The sequence below is a fragment of the Jaculus jaculus genome, chromosome 2 (assembly GCF_020740685.1).
Source record: "Jaculus jaculus isolate mJacJac1 chromosome 2, mJacJac1.mat.Y.cur, whole genome shotgun sequence".
Lineage (NCBI taxonomy): Eukaryota > Metazoa > Chordata > Mammalia > Rodentia > Dipodidae > Jaculus > Jaculus jaculus.
Genome location: NC_059103.1, coordinates 106,414,681 through 106,432,120, shown reverse-complemented (window position 1 = coordinate 106,432,120; position 17,440 = coordinate 106,414,681). Strand labels below are relative to the sequence as shown.

The window sequence follows — 17,440 nt, the reverse complement described above, 5'->3', positions numbered from 1 at the left end:
TAAGTGCTTGCCTGTGAAGCCTAAAGACTCCAGTTTGAGGCTCGATTCCCTAGGACCCACATTAGCCAGGTGCACAAGGGGGCACATGCATCTGGAGTTCATTTGCAGTGACTGGAAGCCCTGGCGTACCCATTCTCGCTCTCTTTCTATCTGCCTCTTTCTCTGTCTGTCACACTCTAATAAATAAATAAAAATGAACAAAAAAAAATTTAAGAAATCATAGAAGAAAACTTCCCCCAAAGTGGGAAAGAGGTGCCAATACATATACAGGAATCCTTTAGAACAGCAGCCAGACAAAACCTGGAAAGAACTTCTCCTTGCCATATTATAATCAAATTATCAAATACACAAACCAAAGAAAAAATACTAAATGCAGTCAGTAAGAAAAATCAACTTACCTACACAGGAAAGCCTATCAGGATTACAGCATATAACTCAACACAAACTTTAAAAGCCAGAAGGGCATGGAGTGAATGTATTCCAAGTCCTGAATGATAACAATTGTCAACCAAGGTTACTTCATCCTGCAAAACTATCCATTCAAATAGATGGAGAAATATGGACATTCCACAACAAAAGCAAGCTAAATGAGTATTTGAAGACAAAACCAGCTCTACAGAAATACTTGAAAGAATCCTCCATGCTGAAGAAAAAGAAAAGCACACATATAAGGAACTGTAAAAAAAAAAAAAAAAAAAAACAATACTCAAATACTAGTTAACACAAAACAGGAAGAACTACAAAAAAATGGCAAAAATGAATACACACCTTTCAATATTATCTCTTAATATCAACGGCCTCAATGCCCCAAGCAAAAGGCATAGGTTCGCAGACTGGGTGAAAAACCAGGATCCTCAAACCAAGGCTTCATACATTAGGGAAGCACTCCACCTAGTGAGCTACACCCCAGCCCAATCCTTTACTTTTTTTCAATATTTTTTAAAATTTATTTGAGAGTAAAAGAAAGAGGGGCACATAGAGAGAGGGAAAGAAATAGGGTACACCAGGGCCTCCATCCACTGCAAACAAACTCCAGATGCATTTGCCACAATGTACATCTGGCTTATACAGGTACTGAGGGATCCAACATGAGTCCTTAAGCATCACAACTAGCACCTTAACTGCCAAGCTATCTCTCCAGCCTACAATCCTTCACTTTGAATATTCTCTTTTAAATAATGAGAATAATACTTTTACTGGCTTCTCTGATATGCTGTAAATATAATAATCAATATCTACAAACTACACTGAACATCTTTGAAAATAGAAATAATGATAGAAACAAATAATATTAATTAGGGAAATTATAATTTGCAAAGATCATAATAGCTGCTGTGCTTCAGACATAGGTAATTTACAACAGATTTTATTGAGTCAAAAATTCTGAAAATTGTAGCTATTTTGTTCTACGTACATTACTATAAACAAGTTTAAGTATTAAAATTGCATTATTCAGCCAGGTGTGGTGGCGCATGCCTTTAATCCAGTGCTCAGGAGGCAGAGGTAGGAGGCTCACCATGCATTCGAGGCCACTCTGAGACTATGCAGTTAATTCCAGGTCAGCCTGAGCTAGAATGAGACCCTACCTCGAAAAACAAAAAAAAAAAAAAGCATTATATTTTAAATTTAACCTTTAAAAATTTGTTTATGTAGAAAACAGTCCCAAGCCTTAGATTGGAGAGGAGAAGAAAGATGCAGAGATGATTCTGTTGGTTGGATCTGTTACATTAATTTCTCAATCTGTGAATGACTCCTTGAATGTTAATGGGAAATTAGTTTCTTTATTTCCTTATTAAGATTGTGGGAGGAAAATTAATACTCTCTTCAGCTTTTCCAAATTAATAGAATACATCTTTATTAAAATGAAAAAAAAAACAGGACCCTTCAGTTTGTTGCCTCTGAGACACCCACCTTTCTACAAAGGATGAATGCTGTCTTAGGGTGAAAGGTTGGAAAACAGTTTTTCAAGCAAATGGACCTAGAAAACAAGCAGGGGTTGCTATCCTAATATCTGGCAAGGTATTCAGTCCAACATTAGTTAAGAAACATAAGGTCACTATATATTGATTAAAGGCACCCTCCAAGAGGAGGACATTACAATCCTAAACATGTATGCACCTAACATAAGAGACCCCAAATTCATCAAACAAACGCTATTAGAACTAAGGTCACAGATAACAACAAACACAGTGTTAGTGGGTGACTTCAACACCCCACTCTCATCAACTGACAGGACATCCCGGAAAAAAAAAAAAAGGCATCTGGACTAAATGAGGTCATAAAAGGAATGGACCTAACAGATATATACAAAACATTTCATCCAAATAGTACAGATTATACATTCTTTTCAGAAGCATAAGGAACATTCTCTAAAATAGACCAAATATTAGGACACAAAGCAAATCTTAACAAATACAGGAAAACTGAAATAATTCCTTGCATTCTATCTGACCACAATGGAATCAAACTACAAATCAATAGCAAGAAACGCTATAGAGCATACACAAAATCATTGAAATTAAACAACATATTACTAAATGATGAATGGGTCAAAGAAGAAATCAAAAAGGAAATCAAAAAATTTATAGAGTCAAATGATAATGAGAACACAACATGCTAAAATCTCTGGGACATAATGAAGGCAGTCCTAAGAGGTAAATTTATAGCTTGAAGTGTCTATATTAAGAAATTAGAAAACTCACAAGTAAGCAATGTAATGCTTCACCTTAAAACCTTGGGAAAAAAAGAACAAGGCAAACCAAAAATCAGTAGACGGGAAGAAATAATAAAGATTAGGGCAGAAATTAATGAAATAGAAACAAAAAAAAAAAGGACAATCCAAACAATCAATGAAACAAAGAGTTGGTTCTTTGAAAGGATAAACAAGATTGATAAACCCTTAGCAAATCTGACCAAAAGAAAGAGAGAAGTTACACAAATTTTAAAAAATTAGAGATGAAAAAGGCAACATCACAACAGATACGAGAGAAATTAAAAAAAATCATAGGGACATACTATAAAAACATATACTCCTCTAATTATGAAAATCTGAAAGAAATGGATGATTTCCATGATTTTTATGACCTACCTAAATTAAATCGAGATTAATCACTTAAATAGACCTATAACAAGTATGGAGATTCAAGCAGTTATCAAAAATCTGCCAACTAAAAAAAGTCAAGGCCAAGATGGATTCACTGCTGAATTTTACCAGACCTTCAGAGAAGAACTAACACCACTGCTTCTTAACCTTTGCCATAAAATAGAAAAAAAATGGAATCCTACCAAATTCCTTTTACAAAGCCAGCATCACCCTGATACCAAAACCAGGTAAAGAAAGAACAAAAAAGAAAATTACAGACCAATCTCCCTCATGAACATAGATGAAAAGTTTCTCAACAAAATACTGGCAAACAGAATAAAGAATATATCAGAAAGATCATTCACCCTGACCAAGAAGGCTTTATATAACTCACAGATGCAGGAATGGTTCAAAATACGCAAATCGATAAACATAACACATTATATAAATGGACTGAGGGAAAAAAATCACATAATCATCTCATTAGACACAGAAAAAGCATTTGACAAAATCCAACATCCGCTTCATGATAAAAGACCTAGAGAGACTGGGAATAGAAGGAACATATCTCAATATAATAAAGACTATTTATGACAAACCTGCATCCAACATATTACTAAATGGGGAAAAATTAAAAGCTTTTCCAATAAAATCAGGAACAAGACAAGGGTGTCCACTGTCCCCACTTTTATTTAATATAGTACTGGAAGTCTTAGCCATAGCAATAAGGCAAGAGATGCACATAAAAGGGATACAAATTGGAAAGGAAGAAATCAAGTTATCATTATTTGCAGATGACATGATTCTATATAGAAAGGACCCTAAAGACTCTACCAGCAAACTGTTAGAGCTAATAAACACCTACAGCCATGTAGCAGGATACAAAATAAACACACAGAAGCCAATAGCAGTCCTATATACTAACAACAATCATACAGAGGATGAAATCAGAGAATCACTCCCATTCACAATTGCATCAAAGAAAATAAAGTACCTTGGAATAAACCTAATGAAGGAAGTAAAGAATCTCTACAATTAAAACTGTAACACACTCAAGAGAGAAATTGCAGAAGACACTAGGAAATGGAAATCCTCCCTTGTTCCTGGATCAGAAGAATCAATATTGTGAAAATGGCAATCTTACCAAAAGCAATCTACACATTTAATGCAATCCCCATCAAAATTCCAACAGCATTCTTCATGGAAATAGAAAAAACAATCTAAAAATTCATTTGGAATCACAAAAAACCTGGGATATCTAAAAAATAATGAGCAACAAAAATAAGGCAGGGTATCACCATACCTGATTTTAACCTATATTACAGAGCCCTACTAACAAAAACAGTATGGTACTGGCACAAAAGCAGATAGGTAGATCAAGGGAACAGAAAAGACAACCCAGATATAAGTCCAGGTAGCTATAGACACCTGATATTTGATAAAATGCCAAAAATACTCATTGGAGAAAAGACAGCCTCTTCAGCAAATGGTGCTGAGAAAACTGTATATATATCTGTAGAAGGATGAAAATAGATTCTTCTCTCTCTCCATGCACAAGAATTAAATCCAAATGGACTAAAGACCTTAACATCAGACCGGAAACTCTGAAATTGCTAGAGGAAAAAGTAGGGGAAACTCTTCAACATATTGGTCTTGTCAAAGACTTTCTGAATAAAACCCCAGTTGCTCAGGCAATAAAACCACTGGGACGACATGAAATTACAAAGATTTTGTACTGCAAAGGACACTGTGAATAAAGCAAAGAGGCAACCTACAGAACGGGAAAAAATCTTTGCCATCTATATATCTGATAGAGGATTAATATCTAGGATATAGAAAGTACTCAAAAGTTAAATAATAAGAAGTCAAACAAGCCAACTAAAAAATGGGCTATGGAACTAAATAGAGAGTTCTCAAAAGAAGAAATATGGATGGCATATAAACATCTAAAATGATGTTCTAAGCTGGGTGTGGTGGCACACGCCTTTAATCCCAGCACTCAGGAGGCAGAGGTGGAAGGATCACCATGAGTTCGAGGCCACCCTGAGACTCCATAATGAATTACAAGTCAGCTTGGTCTAGAGTGAGGCCCTACCTCGAAAAACAAACAAACAAATAACATGATGTTCTACATCCCTAGTCATCAGGGAAATGCATATTAAAACTACATTGAGATTTGATCTCACTACTGTCAGATTGGCTACCATCATGAAAACAAATGACCGTAAATGCTGGCAGGGATGTGGAAATAGAGGAACCCTTCTACACTGTTGGTGGTAATGCAGTCTGGTCCAGCTATTGTGGAAATCAGTGTGGAGGTTCTGAAGACAGCTAAAAATTGATCTACAATATGACCGAGCTATAGCACTCCTAGGCATGTATCCTAAGGACTCATCCCACTTCCTTAGAAGTACATGCTCAACCATGTTTATTGCTGCTCAATTCATAATAGCTTGGAAATGGAACCAGTCTAGATATCCCTCAACTGATGAGTGGATAATGAAGATGTGGCACATTTATACAATGGAGTTCTGCTCAGCGGTTAAAAAAAAAAAAATGAACTCATGCATTTGCAAGAAAATGGATGGATCTGGAAAGGATTATACTAAGTGAGGTAACCCAGGTCTAGAAAGCCAAGTGCCATATGTTCTCCCTCATATGTGGATCCTAGCTACAGATGATTGGGCTTCTGTGTGAGAAGGAAAAAACTCAGTAGCAGAGGCAAGTAAGTTAAAAAGGAGATATAAAGGGAAGGGAAAGTAAGGGAGGAGGGTACTTAATAGGTTGGCATTATATATATGTACATAGAAGAACAGATTAACAGGGGTGAAAAAGCCCAAAGTGAGTTCAGCGCAAGAGATTGAGTAATGGAAAGGTGGAGGGAGGGCTAGTCAAAATCTAAGAGGATGCAAATAAATCACATGGAATCCTCCATTTTCAGACAATGGAATACTCACAAGCCATAGATCGTTGTTAGAAAATTTTCAGTGCCAGGGATGGGATACCTCTAGTGAGTTGTTGGCCATAGAGGTCCCTGATGCCCCCAAAAGATTATAGACCATTGCCAAGGCCCTTGGTTTCCCACCAGGAATAGATGGTAAGACTTTATTGCTGAAGACTCTACATACTTGGGCAGCAAGGCCTCTGAGAAACCTGCTGGAACTGAGCTGATAACCTCCTCCATGTAGACCAGCTGACAGAAAGCTGGAAGAAGCCATTCTACATGTAATTCAATGGAAGAAAGAGATACCACCAGTGAAGATACTCAACAGTGGACACTGCAAGCCTTATAATTGGCCAGCCAGGCCAAATGATCCAATGGGTACAATAGTGGCACGTGTGTCATGGTGGAAACCAACTGCCCTCCATGGGGGGGAATAAATCCCTGATACTAAAAACTTAAAACAGGAGTAGTCATGAGCCCTAGGGGTGTAACATCTGCTGATATCTGGAAAAATCTATATACTATGCTTATCAAACTGCCCAGTAAGCACTTCTCTTAATATTTATACCCTTATATTAATGCTACTCTCACTTTGGGTAGAGAATCTTCTCTTTTCAGATGGCAATGACCTTGAGATGACTCAGAAGGTATCACAGTGGTGGAAAGAAGTGACTAAAGTACTGAGTAACATCTCGATCACACCTTCCAAGGCCCAGGGTCTAATGTGGAAGATGTGGCAGAAAGAATGTAAGAGCCAAAGGAAGGGTAGGACTCCTTACAACGTGCTCCCTCCAGACATAAAATGGCCTGGATATCCATGACCTCATAGTGCCTGACACTACCTACATAAGACCATCATAAAGAGGAGGAAAAGATCATGACAACAGAATAAAAGAGAGACTGATTGAGATGGGGAGGGATTTATGATGGAAAACAGAATTTCAAAGGGGAAAGTGGTGTGGGGGGAGGGTATTACCATGGGATATTTTTTATAATCATGGAAAATGTTAATAAAAATTGAGAAAAAATAAAAAAGATAAATGAAGACAGTAGCTGTTTTTCAGTTGTCTTGCCAGCAGAGAAATGAGAATACATGTTCTATCAGTTATTAGCATGCAGTGCCACTAAATGCAGCTTTTCAGAGTTCCCAAGCATGGGATTCCTTAATGTATTTCCTATGACAATGAAGTATAATACTTTAAACTGGTATAAGGGCCTGGATAGATCCTACTTCTTACCCTCTAAGCAGAGTTGGCAAAAGTCTTGAGTGTTTAATGTGGTTCATTAGATTTTTAACTTTATTACAAGATTTTTTTGATGTTTTTTTTTAATTTTTATTTATTTATTTGAGAGTGACAGACACAGAGAGAAAGACAGATAGAGGGAGAGAGAGAGAATGGGCGCGCCAGGACTTCCAGCCTCTGCAAACGAACTCCAGATGCGTGCGCCCCCTTGTGCATCTGGCTAACGTGGGACCTGGGGAACCGAGCCTCGAACCGGGGTCCTTAGGCTTCACAGGCAAGCGCTTAACCGCTAAGCCATCTCTCCAGCCCTTTTTTGATGTTTTTTAAATTTTTATTTATTGATTACTAAGAGAGAAATAGGCAGAGAGAGAGAGAGAGAGAGAATGGATGCACCAGGGACTCTAGCCGCTGCAAATGAACTCCAGATGCATTGCTACTGTGCGCATCTGAATTACATGGGTCCTAGGGAATCAAACCTGGCTCCTTAAGCTTCACAGGCAAGTACCTCAACTGCTAAGCTATCTCTCAAGCCCCATATTACAATATTTTTTAATTGAACACTTTGCTAAGGTATCAGGCTGAAAATTGAGAATATTTGGGCAAGGATCATTACTGTCATATAGAATTCACATTTATAGTGGGGTATCCAGACATGTTAGCATTATTTATAATACAGAATTGAAGTTTTGAAACAAAGTCATTCAGAAGTGAGGAGAAAAGCCTAAAAAAAAAGAGATTTCCTTTCAGTTGAGAGTGTCAGTAATAAATAGTAACTAGGCAGGTGAAGAAAGAATATGAGACATATGGGCAAATGTATTCACAGGTACAAAGGCACAGAAGTGAGAGAGAATAAGCTTATGAAAACTACAGAAGTGACACTGCTGCAATGCAGGTAAAATGTAGGTGGGCATGTGGGCACACAGAAAGATCAGGTTAAGTGGGACACCAATCAGTGATGAGAACATAACAGTCATTACTGCCATTAAAATGTTCAAGCTTTAGGCTGGCATGGTGGCTCATGTCTTCAGTACCAGTTAGGAGGATCTCCATGAGTTTGAGGACAGCCTCAGACTACATAGTAAATTCTAAGTCAGCCTGGGCTAGAGCAAGACCCTGCCTCAAAAAAATAAAATAAAATATAAAATGTTCAAGTTTTGGGCTGGGAAAAGAGAGAGCTCAGCAGTTAAACGCATTTGCTTTCAAAGCTTGGGGGTCCTGGGTTCAATTCCTGTGTAGACATGTAAGGCTAGATGCACGAGGTAGCATACGTGATTCAAGTTTGTTTGTAGCAGCAAAAGGCCCTACATACCCATATATATATATATATATATATATATATATATATATGATCTTTCTCTCTCATAAATAAAATTTAAAAATGTGTTTTTAAGTTTGGGATTTTGGCAAAAGAGGCTAAGAGTAGGGCCATTATGCACACCATTGTGAATCAAGGTTGAGCTTGGGGGTCACATCCCAAAGGTAGACCCCATCCCAAGGCTTCCTTCTGGGATGGCAAGGCTTATGCCAGAAGTACTGAAAGCAGGACTATACATACCTGTGCCCCCTTCTCTGATCATGCAAAGCCATGACACTGGCCACCTCTGCCTAACTAAGCCCCTACCTCAGCCATCTCGTTTGACCACTGTCAGGCCCTTTTCTTAGATCCTGGGGGCTTACTTATATCCCCACCCTTCCTCCACTTTCCCACTACCAGCATCTACCTACCAGTGTCCCAGACAAGGAACAAAGGAATATCTGGCAACTACCTGCCAGAGGGTCCCTGTTGGTCCTCCACAACCTGCTCAGCTGGGGTACAGAGGCACAGACAAGGCACTGCTGGGATAGTGGGCTGAAGCAATTCTGGACCTCCAACCACTGTGCTTATATCAACCACCAACCCAGAGTTGCTATCTCATCTTCAACCTCCAAAAGCTGTGCATGAGTAGATATAATACCACCCCACTCCAAACCACGTCAAACCAAAACAGAACCCTCACTGAAGATCCTACAATGGCAAATTCTTGCTTCCCTGTTGGAAACGAAGTCTTTTATCACAAAAATGGGTAGACCATAACACAAAACAGAAATAAAAGAAAACAACAAACTGAGAGCTCGCCACCAAAAATGCTTAGTCCCACAATGGATGTCTCCAATGAAAATATATAGGAGACAACAGAAATAGAATCCTAAAATGAAAACACAATAAGATATGTGTCCCTGACCAAGTGAATCACTGAACTGGAAGAAAACCATCAGAATTCCAACAACTGCTTGAATGAAATGCACACAGCTTTCATTGTTAGGCTTAACTTAATGGAGGAAAATCCGAGCAATCTCAAAAGAAAAATAAATGAATTGAAGGTGAGCCAATAAATAGAAGATCTCAGCTGATTAAGTTTAATGAACACATGATCAAATGCAAGAATTAACCCAGAAAACAACAAGAAAATCAAATCTTAACCTGAAATTGGACCTCAAAAAAGGGATAGACAGGATGGAGAAAAACACAACAGAAAACAAAAGTTAAATAGTGCTTTGTAAAAGCCTCTCTAGAAGTCCTCAGTAACAGAGTCAGTCATGTGGAGGACAGAAACTCTGAGCTGGAAGACAAGATAGAAGAAATTGTTCAGGAATACAGAAACTTCAATAAGTTCAAAAAATCATGCAATGTACTGGAGAGATGGCTTAGTGGCTAAGGCATGTGCCTTTGAACCCTAAGGACCCAGATATTATTGCCCAGAACAAACATAAGCTAGATGCACAAAGTGGTTCATGTGTCTGGAGTTTGGTTGCAGTGGCTAGAGGTCCTGGAGTGCCCATTCTCCTTCCTTCCTTCCTTCCTTCCTTCCTTCCTTCCTTCCTTTCTTTCTTTCTTTCTACCTCTCTCTCTCTCTCTCTCTCTCTCTCTCTCACTCTTTCACACATACACACACACACACACACACACACATAAATAAATAAAATATTATTTTTAAAAAATCATGTGAATAAAATATTAGGAAATTGAGGGATACCCTAATATGACAAAATATCAGGATCATAGGTATACCAGAGGGGAAGAAATCCAGGCCAAAGTCAAAGAGAACAGATTCAATAAAATTATTGAAGAAAATATTCCCAATCTTGCAAAAGAGAGGACCATCCAGATACAAGAGGCTCACAGAACACCAAACAGACAGGACCAAAGAAGAAATATTCCAAGGCACATCATAGTGAAAACTCTGAACAATGAAAACAGAGAGTCGTAAAACCAGCAAAAGAGAAACAACTCATTACATACAAAGGAAATCCCATCTAAGTTACCTCATATTTTTCAATGGAAACAATGAAAGCTAGAAGGGCCTGGAATGCAGTACTTCAAAGCCTAAAACCCTATGGCTTCCAAACCAAACTACTATACCCAGCAAAAATATTCCTCATAATAAATGGAGAAAGGAAAACTTTCCACAATCAAAGCCAGTTCTATGATCATATAAACACAAAGCCAAACCTAAAGAGAATACTCCAGGAAATATTCCACACAGAAAAGTTGAACAACCAACCTCAAGAGCTTACAAGAAGATAAACATGATAACCAAAGCCAGAGTAGTCATGAAAATATACAAAGCCCAAGAAAGTACCAAACCCCATAAACCTTATAGCTTAGCAGGGATCAAATCAAGCCTCACAATTATAATTTTAAATATTAATGGACTTAATTTACCCATAAAAAGACACAAGTTAACATGGTGAATCAGAAAAATGGATCCTTCCATGTGATGCCTTCAAGAAATCCATCCCACAAGTACAGTCAGACACTTCCTCAGGGTGAAAGAATGGAAAATGATTCTAAGCAAATGGAAATAAGAAACAACCAAATATGGTTATATTAATATCTGACAAAATAGACTTCAAACCAAAAGAGATTAAAAAGAACAAAGAAGGCCCCTTTTTACTTATCAAGGGAACAGTCCAATAAGGCAACATCACAATCATAAATCCTATATACACCAAACAGAGGTGTACTACATTTCTTGAAGCAAAACTTACTTCACAACAAATCAGAAATAAATTCCAATACCATCATAGTTGGGGACTTCAATACTGTACTATCATCATTAGACAGATCATCTAAGCAGAAAATAAGCAGGGAAATAAAAGAGCTTAACACACCATAGATCAACTATATCTAACAGACATCTACAGAATATTCCACCCCAATTCTACATAGTACATATTCTTCTCAGCAGCCCACAGAACCTTCTCCAAAATAGATCATATATTAGGATATAAATCAAGCCTTCATAAACTTAGGAAAATTGATGTAACTTACTATCATACCACAGTGCTTTAAAACTAGACATTAGCAAGAAGAGAAACAACAGAAAATGCACCAGCTCCTGAAGACAGAACATGTTATGACACAATGAATGGTTTGGGGGGGACAAAATAAAATTGTAAAATTTCTTGAACTGTATGATAATAAAAACACAACATACCAAATCTTATGGGACACAATGAAGACAGTTCTAAAAGGAAAATTTATAGCACTAATTGTCTTCATAACAAAGACAAAATAATCAAGAATTAATAACTAACCATCCACTTAAAGGCATGGGAAAAACAAGAACAATCCAAGCCTAAGAGTTCTACATGGAAAGAAATAATTAAGATCAGAACAGAAATTAATGAATTGGAAACCAAGAAAACAAGATAATTGATAAAGAGCTGGTTCTTTGAGGGGGAAAAAAAAAAAAAAAAACCTGGAAGAAGTACATTTCTAGGCACACACCACCTACCAAAACTAATTTCAGAGCAGATAAATTAAAAAATATATATCCATCAAGATTGAAAATGTAATCAAAAACTTCGCCAAAAGGACAAGTCCAGTACCTGATGGATTCTCAAACAAATTCACCAAACCTTCATCAGAGGACTGAAACTACTGATTCTTTAGCTTTTTCACATCATTGAAGAACCGGGAATGCTCCCCAACTCTTTCTATGAATCCAGCTTCACATAAATACCAAAACCAGACAGAAATAAAACAAGAAACTGTAGGCCTATATCGCTGATGAACTTGGAGGCAAAACTTCTAAACAATCCTTGAAAACTGAATTCAACAATACATCAAAAGCATTATTCACCTTAATCAAGCAGGATTCATCCCAGGAATGCAGGGATGGTTCAATATATGAAAATTAATTAGTAATATGGCACATAAATAAACATAACACAAGAACCATGTGTCCATACAAAGTTTCTACTTAATAAAAAATAAATATAAAAAAGTTCAAGGTTTTGATCCTGATGTTACAAAATCATGTTTTTTTAATAAATATCATAAACTGTCTGTTAGAAAGATTATTTAACCCACAAGAGAAAGGAGGTCCAATGTTGAAATAGAAGTAATGAATTATTGGTTTAATTCAGAAGAAATAATGGGGACTTATACTAAGTCAGGACACTTATTGAAAAGGAAAACAATTTCAGAAAAATGTGAAGATGGAATCAATGAACTTAAGGATCAAGAGGAACATTCAGAAGAGACTGGGGAAATGGCTTGGCAGTTAAAGACATGTGCTTGCAAAGCTTGTCAGCCAAGGGTTTTATTCCCCACTATCCACATAAAGCCAGATGCTCAAAATGGCCCATGAATCTGGAGTTCAATTGCAGTGGCACTAGCCCTGCCACGCCCATAATATCTCTCTCTATTTCTCTCTCTTTCAGAATCATCAGGAAGAAAAGGAGGATAGAATAGTTCCAAAGTTTACCCCAGGCAGGGAGAGATCTATACAAAGCACTAACAATGCTCTATGCTTTGGGAGAGTAGAAAATCTATCATAAAGATTTAAGCCACTTATATATCTTGTATCTCTAAAGTTTTTCATCTGGAAACAATAGAATATGAATAGCAATTGAGTTTATGGATTAAAACGAATACAGTAAACACAGCAGTAAGCCAAAGATGGAAAATACAGTTTATAATTATATTTAGAAAAATCTTTACAAACTATGCATGATAGGAGAAGGAAGAAAAAAAAATTTTTTAACTGAGTATTTTCCATCTGTTCGGTGCTCTTCCAAAATATCAGAAGAGCAAGGAAAAACTAATGCCATTAAAGATGTGGAAAATGTTTCTAAGAAGAAAGTGGTCAACTTATCAAAATCAATGACAGAAGAGCATAGTAGGTATATGCATTAGGTGGTCATTGGTGAACACTAAGATACTGTGGAATAAATGCTAATAACAGCTCAACTGTAGTAAATAAAGGCAGGTATAAACTCCAAAAATATGGAGTTCAGATTCTGCAAACAGTAAAATTTGAGATTTAAAACACAAATTTTACTATATCCAAAGAAACCTGAACCAACTATAATCTGAGCCTAGTATTTTTTAAAGACATGTTTTATATATGTAGGAAATAAAGTTTTGCAAGGAAAAATGCTATTGATACAGATTAGGAGGAAGGTAGCCTTTTTTCTAATAAATAGCTAGTTATGGACTGTCCCACAGGAACAGGTATGCTACCTTGTCTACTCTGGCAGGACTAGAACTCAAGTCTGATTCAGTCTTATTCAAGATGACTTCAAGGAACAACCTTATGGACCCCCTGTTTCTTCCTCAATTTCCCTGGCTTAGTCCCATGGGCATAGCCTTCCTGAATCAATACTCATCTTAGGTTCACCAACCAATCAGGTTTCTCCCTCCACCCTGAGTCTGATGATGAAGTTCATTCTAATTGGATGTTTGATTCCTAGGAATGGGCATGAAACACATAACTCCTTCTCTTCCCACTGCGAACTCAAGTTCCCAGAAAAGTGCTGGATTTGCTACACCTACTTCCAGCAAGGCAGAATGGACTGAGAGACCTCTTGTAATCACAGAAAAAGAGAATGTAGCAAGATCAGAACCAAATTACCTTGGGCTCCCTATAGGCCCTCAATAGCCATTATTGACTCTGTGTCTGACCTAACATCCACGTGACTAGCAGTTGATCAGGTGGGGCCTGTTTGGAATGTCCTAGCAGACCACCAGCTTCCACCAACCCAAGGGCCAAGAATGTCATCAGGTAACATCTAAATCCTATGGAGATTTCCCTACTTTGGTATAATCCGCCTACCTGATGGTCAGCCAATGTATTTGAAAAGTGCCTTTCTTTTGTTCTTTAACTATAAAACCTTCATGAAATTGTTAACATGTTGGAACATGGAATTGGGGTAAACTAAATCTGTGTTCCCAGACGATGGTCACTCATATTTGGTTCTGCAATAAATTATCTTAACCCTTTTGAGATAAGAGCTTTTTCTACTAACTCTTTCCCTGTGTGATGGAGGTCTTCTAGGTCTCCTCTCCCCTTTGCCACGATGGCTTTAGAAGGGGGAAGAGTTTCTTTTTTGCTTGGGATTTTCTTGCTTTGCTTTCTCAAAATTCATAATTCACCCTCCTGTTCTTATTAACATAGATAAGAACTGAACACTTGCTGGCGTGGGAACTCAAATCCCAGAGAGCAATTCCTTATTAGTATTAGGATGGGGATGGTTTGCTAAGTTACATAACTTTAAATGATTCTGCAATATGATGCGAAAGTTACATCTTTTACACACATCTCTCTCTAATGAAAGGAAGGTACGAGGAGCACAGGACGACGAACTACTTTGTCTTGTAGGAGTACATGGTTCACTGGACTTGGAGTTCATAAAGTCAAGAAATGAAGTCGTAGCTCTAATATTTTCCCTGCCCAAGCCATATTTTGCTGTATTTGTAAAGTGGTTCCATTTGGCTTTGTATTAAACTCGGACATACAAAAGATGAGCAGGCTGCAGTCCTGATGCCCTTTCACGGGAAAGTGGCCTTTTCCTACATCTTACCTGTTGCCTGCCGCTTAGGGAAAGACACCTGGTAGGATCCAGGACCTACATGCTCCTCGGTGCTGCCAAGGGCAGCCAAGCTGAGCAATCGGGGGGCGCGGTCATACATAGCGAACCGGGCGGGTAGAGGACGGACGACTCTAAAGGAGCGAAGCCCAAGGCCCGCACTCCGACCTGACGCCCGGCCAGGGGTTGGCGAGGGCGCTCCCCGCCCACCCGCGCATCAGTGGAGAACAGCGGAGCGCAGACCGCCCTCTGAGCAAGCCTCCTCGCAAGCCCGCTCTACGCAGCGCTCAGACCTCCTCCACAGACTATTCGCTAGAGGGCGCCCACGCAGCTACTTCCGGCTCTAACTCCGTCCATTCCCCTCCGCCGGAAGTGTGGTCAGAGGGAGGCGGGCCGAACTTTGGTGCTATAGTTCGGCCAGTCCTTGGCGCCTGCACCTGCGCCTGCGCGCCGACCCAATCTTTCCTTTCCCGGCGCCTCAGCCGCCGAGCTCCCCCTGCGCCTGCGCGCCGGCAACTTCCTGGTTTAGCTGAGCCTTGCGCCTGCGTACAGAAAAGCGGAAGCGGGGGTTGCTCTGCCGCTGCGCTGGTGCGTGTCACTGCGTTCTGGCCCAGGCTGATTTTACTCTGGAGAAAATCCCTAGAAAACGCAGTAAGAATAAGGCGAAAATGAACTTGACTTTAATTCTCTTTCCGTGACAAGTCAAAGTACTCCCCAGCAGAACTTAGGGAAAATGAGCGCCTGGGTGCGAGCTCGTCCCCTAGCCGCTACTGCCCGGCTCGCCCCTGAGTTCAACCCCGGGCGCCCGGGGGCGAGGAGGGTTGCGGGGGACCAGAGCTGAGGAGCGAGGGAGGAGGAACGCTTACCAACTTCATGAAGCTCTGCAAGTGCTCGAACTGGAATCCCGCAGCAGTACCGATTCCCCTCTGTAAAACAAAGCGAAGTCACTGGGAAAGCCTAATCCGCCCCACTGAACCTGTGAGCCCCTCAGCCCTGCAAAAGGAACCTGGTTTCCACAGAGGTTTAAGTCTCAGACACTGTCCATGACTTAGTCCCAGAAAAATGACAGTGATTTAGTTTTCCCTAATGAAAAAATTTTAACGCATTTATACTCTGTGATTTGATTTTGATTTGTCACTGGATTCTGCACATCATAGTCTGTCCTAGTTGTACCATCTGTGTTAGAAAACTCATGTACAGCTGTACATGCTTCCTGAGGATGTGTCTTGTGCATGTGTCTTCTCAGAAGCTAGTTGGACAATTTATTTACCTTAACATTCATTGGCACAAGTTACATACCCCCTAAGTTACAGAAATAAAAAGACAAAAGTTCCTGACTGGGTTCTGAGTTCTATACTATTAAAAATTCTTTTCAAAAGTTTTCAGTATGAGAATGCTTCCTTGATCATTGTGGCTACTCTTCTCTGTAGATTTTCCGGCTATAATTTACTTCTTGTGGTTCAGTAACTAGAATACTGCACAGTATTTCATGTTGGAAAATATATTTAAATAAGTAAGGTAAATTTTATTTATTACATTATGTCATTTTGGTATTTCCTTAAAAATATTTATTTATTTATTTGAGAGAGAGAACGAAAGAGGCAGAGAGAATGGGCATGCCAGGGCCTCTAGCCACTGTAAGCCAACCCCAGACACATGCCCCATGTTGTGCATCTAGCTTATGTGGGTGCTGGGGAATCAAACCTGGGTCTTTAGGCTTCTTAGGCAAGTGCCTTAACCACTAAGCAATCTCCTCTCACGCCCTTATTTTGGTATTTCTTGAGTAATCTTGAATAAGTGTTGGGGGAAAATAAATAAGTTAACAAGTATGATTCCTTATAAACAAAATAATTTGGTTCACCGTTTCATAATTCTTCAAAAATCAGATGTAATGCTTATTGCCTAGCTGATTATTTCCATAGTATTAGTTAAAGATGGAATCTATCTTTGAACTAAAATTTGTTTGACTTCAGAATTTGGGTTCCTTCCATTTTTATCTGTGGGCTCCTGCCAGAATAAACTTAAAATGTAGCTTCCAAAAAAAAAAAAAAACTAATTTCTTTTCAAATACTCAGTGCAATTATGCAATGATACTGCTTAGATGCCTGTTTTCCTTTACACCATTTTGAAGACTAAGTAGATAGCACAGTGTCTTGAGTATCAATTGAGGGCAGGAAATTCTCCCATAAATAATCACTATTTCATAAGTCTTATGAGGTTAAACCACTTTTATATTAATTTCCATTTCTTTTTTGCTTATCAGTTATGTTTTGTGGTTTGGGTTTTGAGACTGGGTCTCACTTAAGTAGTCCA

General features: G+C 38.7%; 1 protein-coding gene across 1 annotated transcript in view; it reads right to left on the bottom strand.

Annotated features, from left to right (window-relative positions):
• Positions 1–15,382, bottom strand: part of Stpg2 (sperm tail PG-rich repeat containing 2) — a 447,430-nt gene extending 432,048 nt beyond the window's left edge. The window contains exon 1 of the mRNA XM_004661543.2: positions 15,122–15,382. Coding sequence (XP_004661600.2) covers positions 15,122–15,230 — 109 coding nt within the window. The 5' untranslated portion in view covers positions 15,231–15,382. The remainder of the gene's footprint in view (positions 1–15,121) is intronic.
• Positions 15,383–17,440: the final 2,058 nt, after the last annotated feature.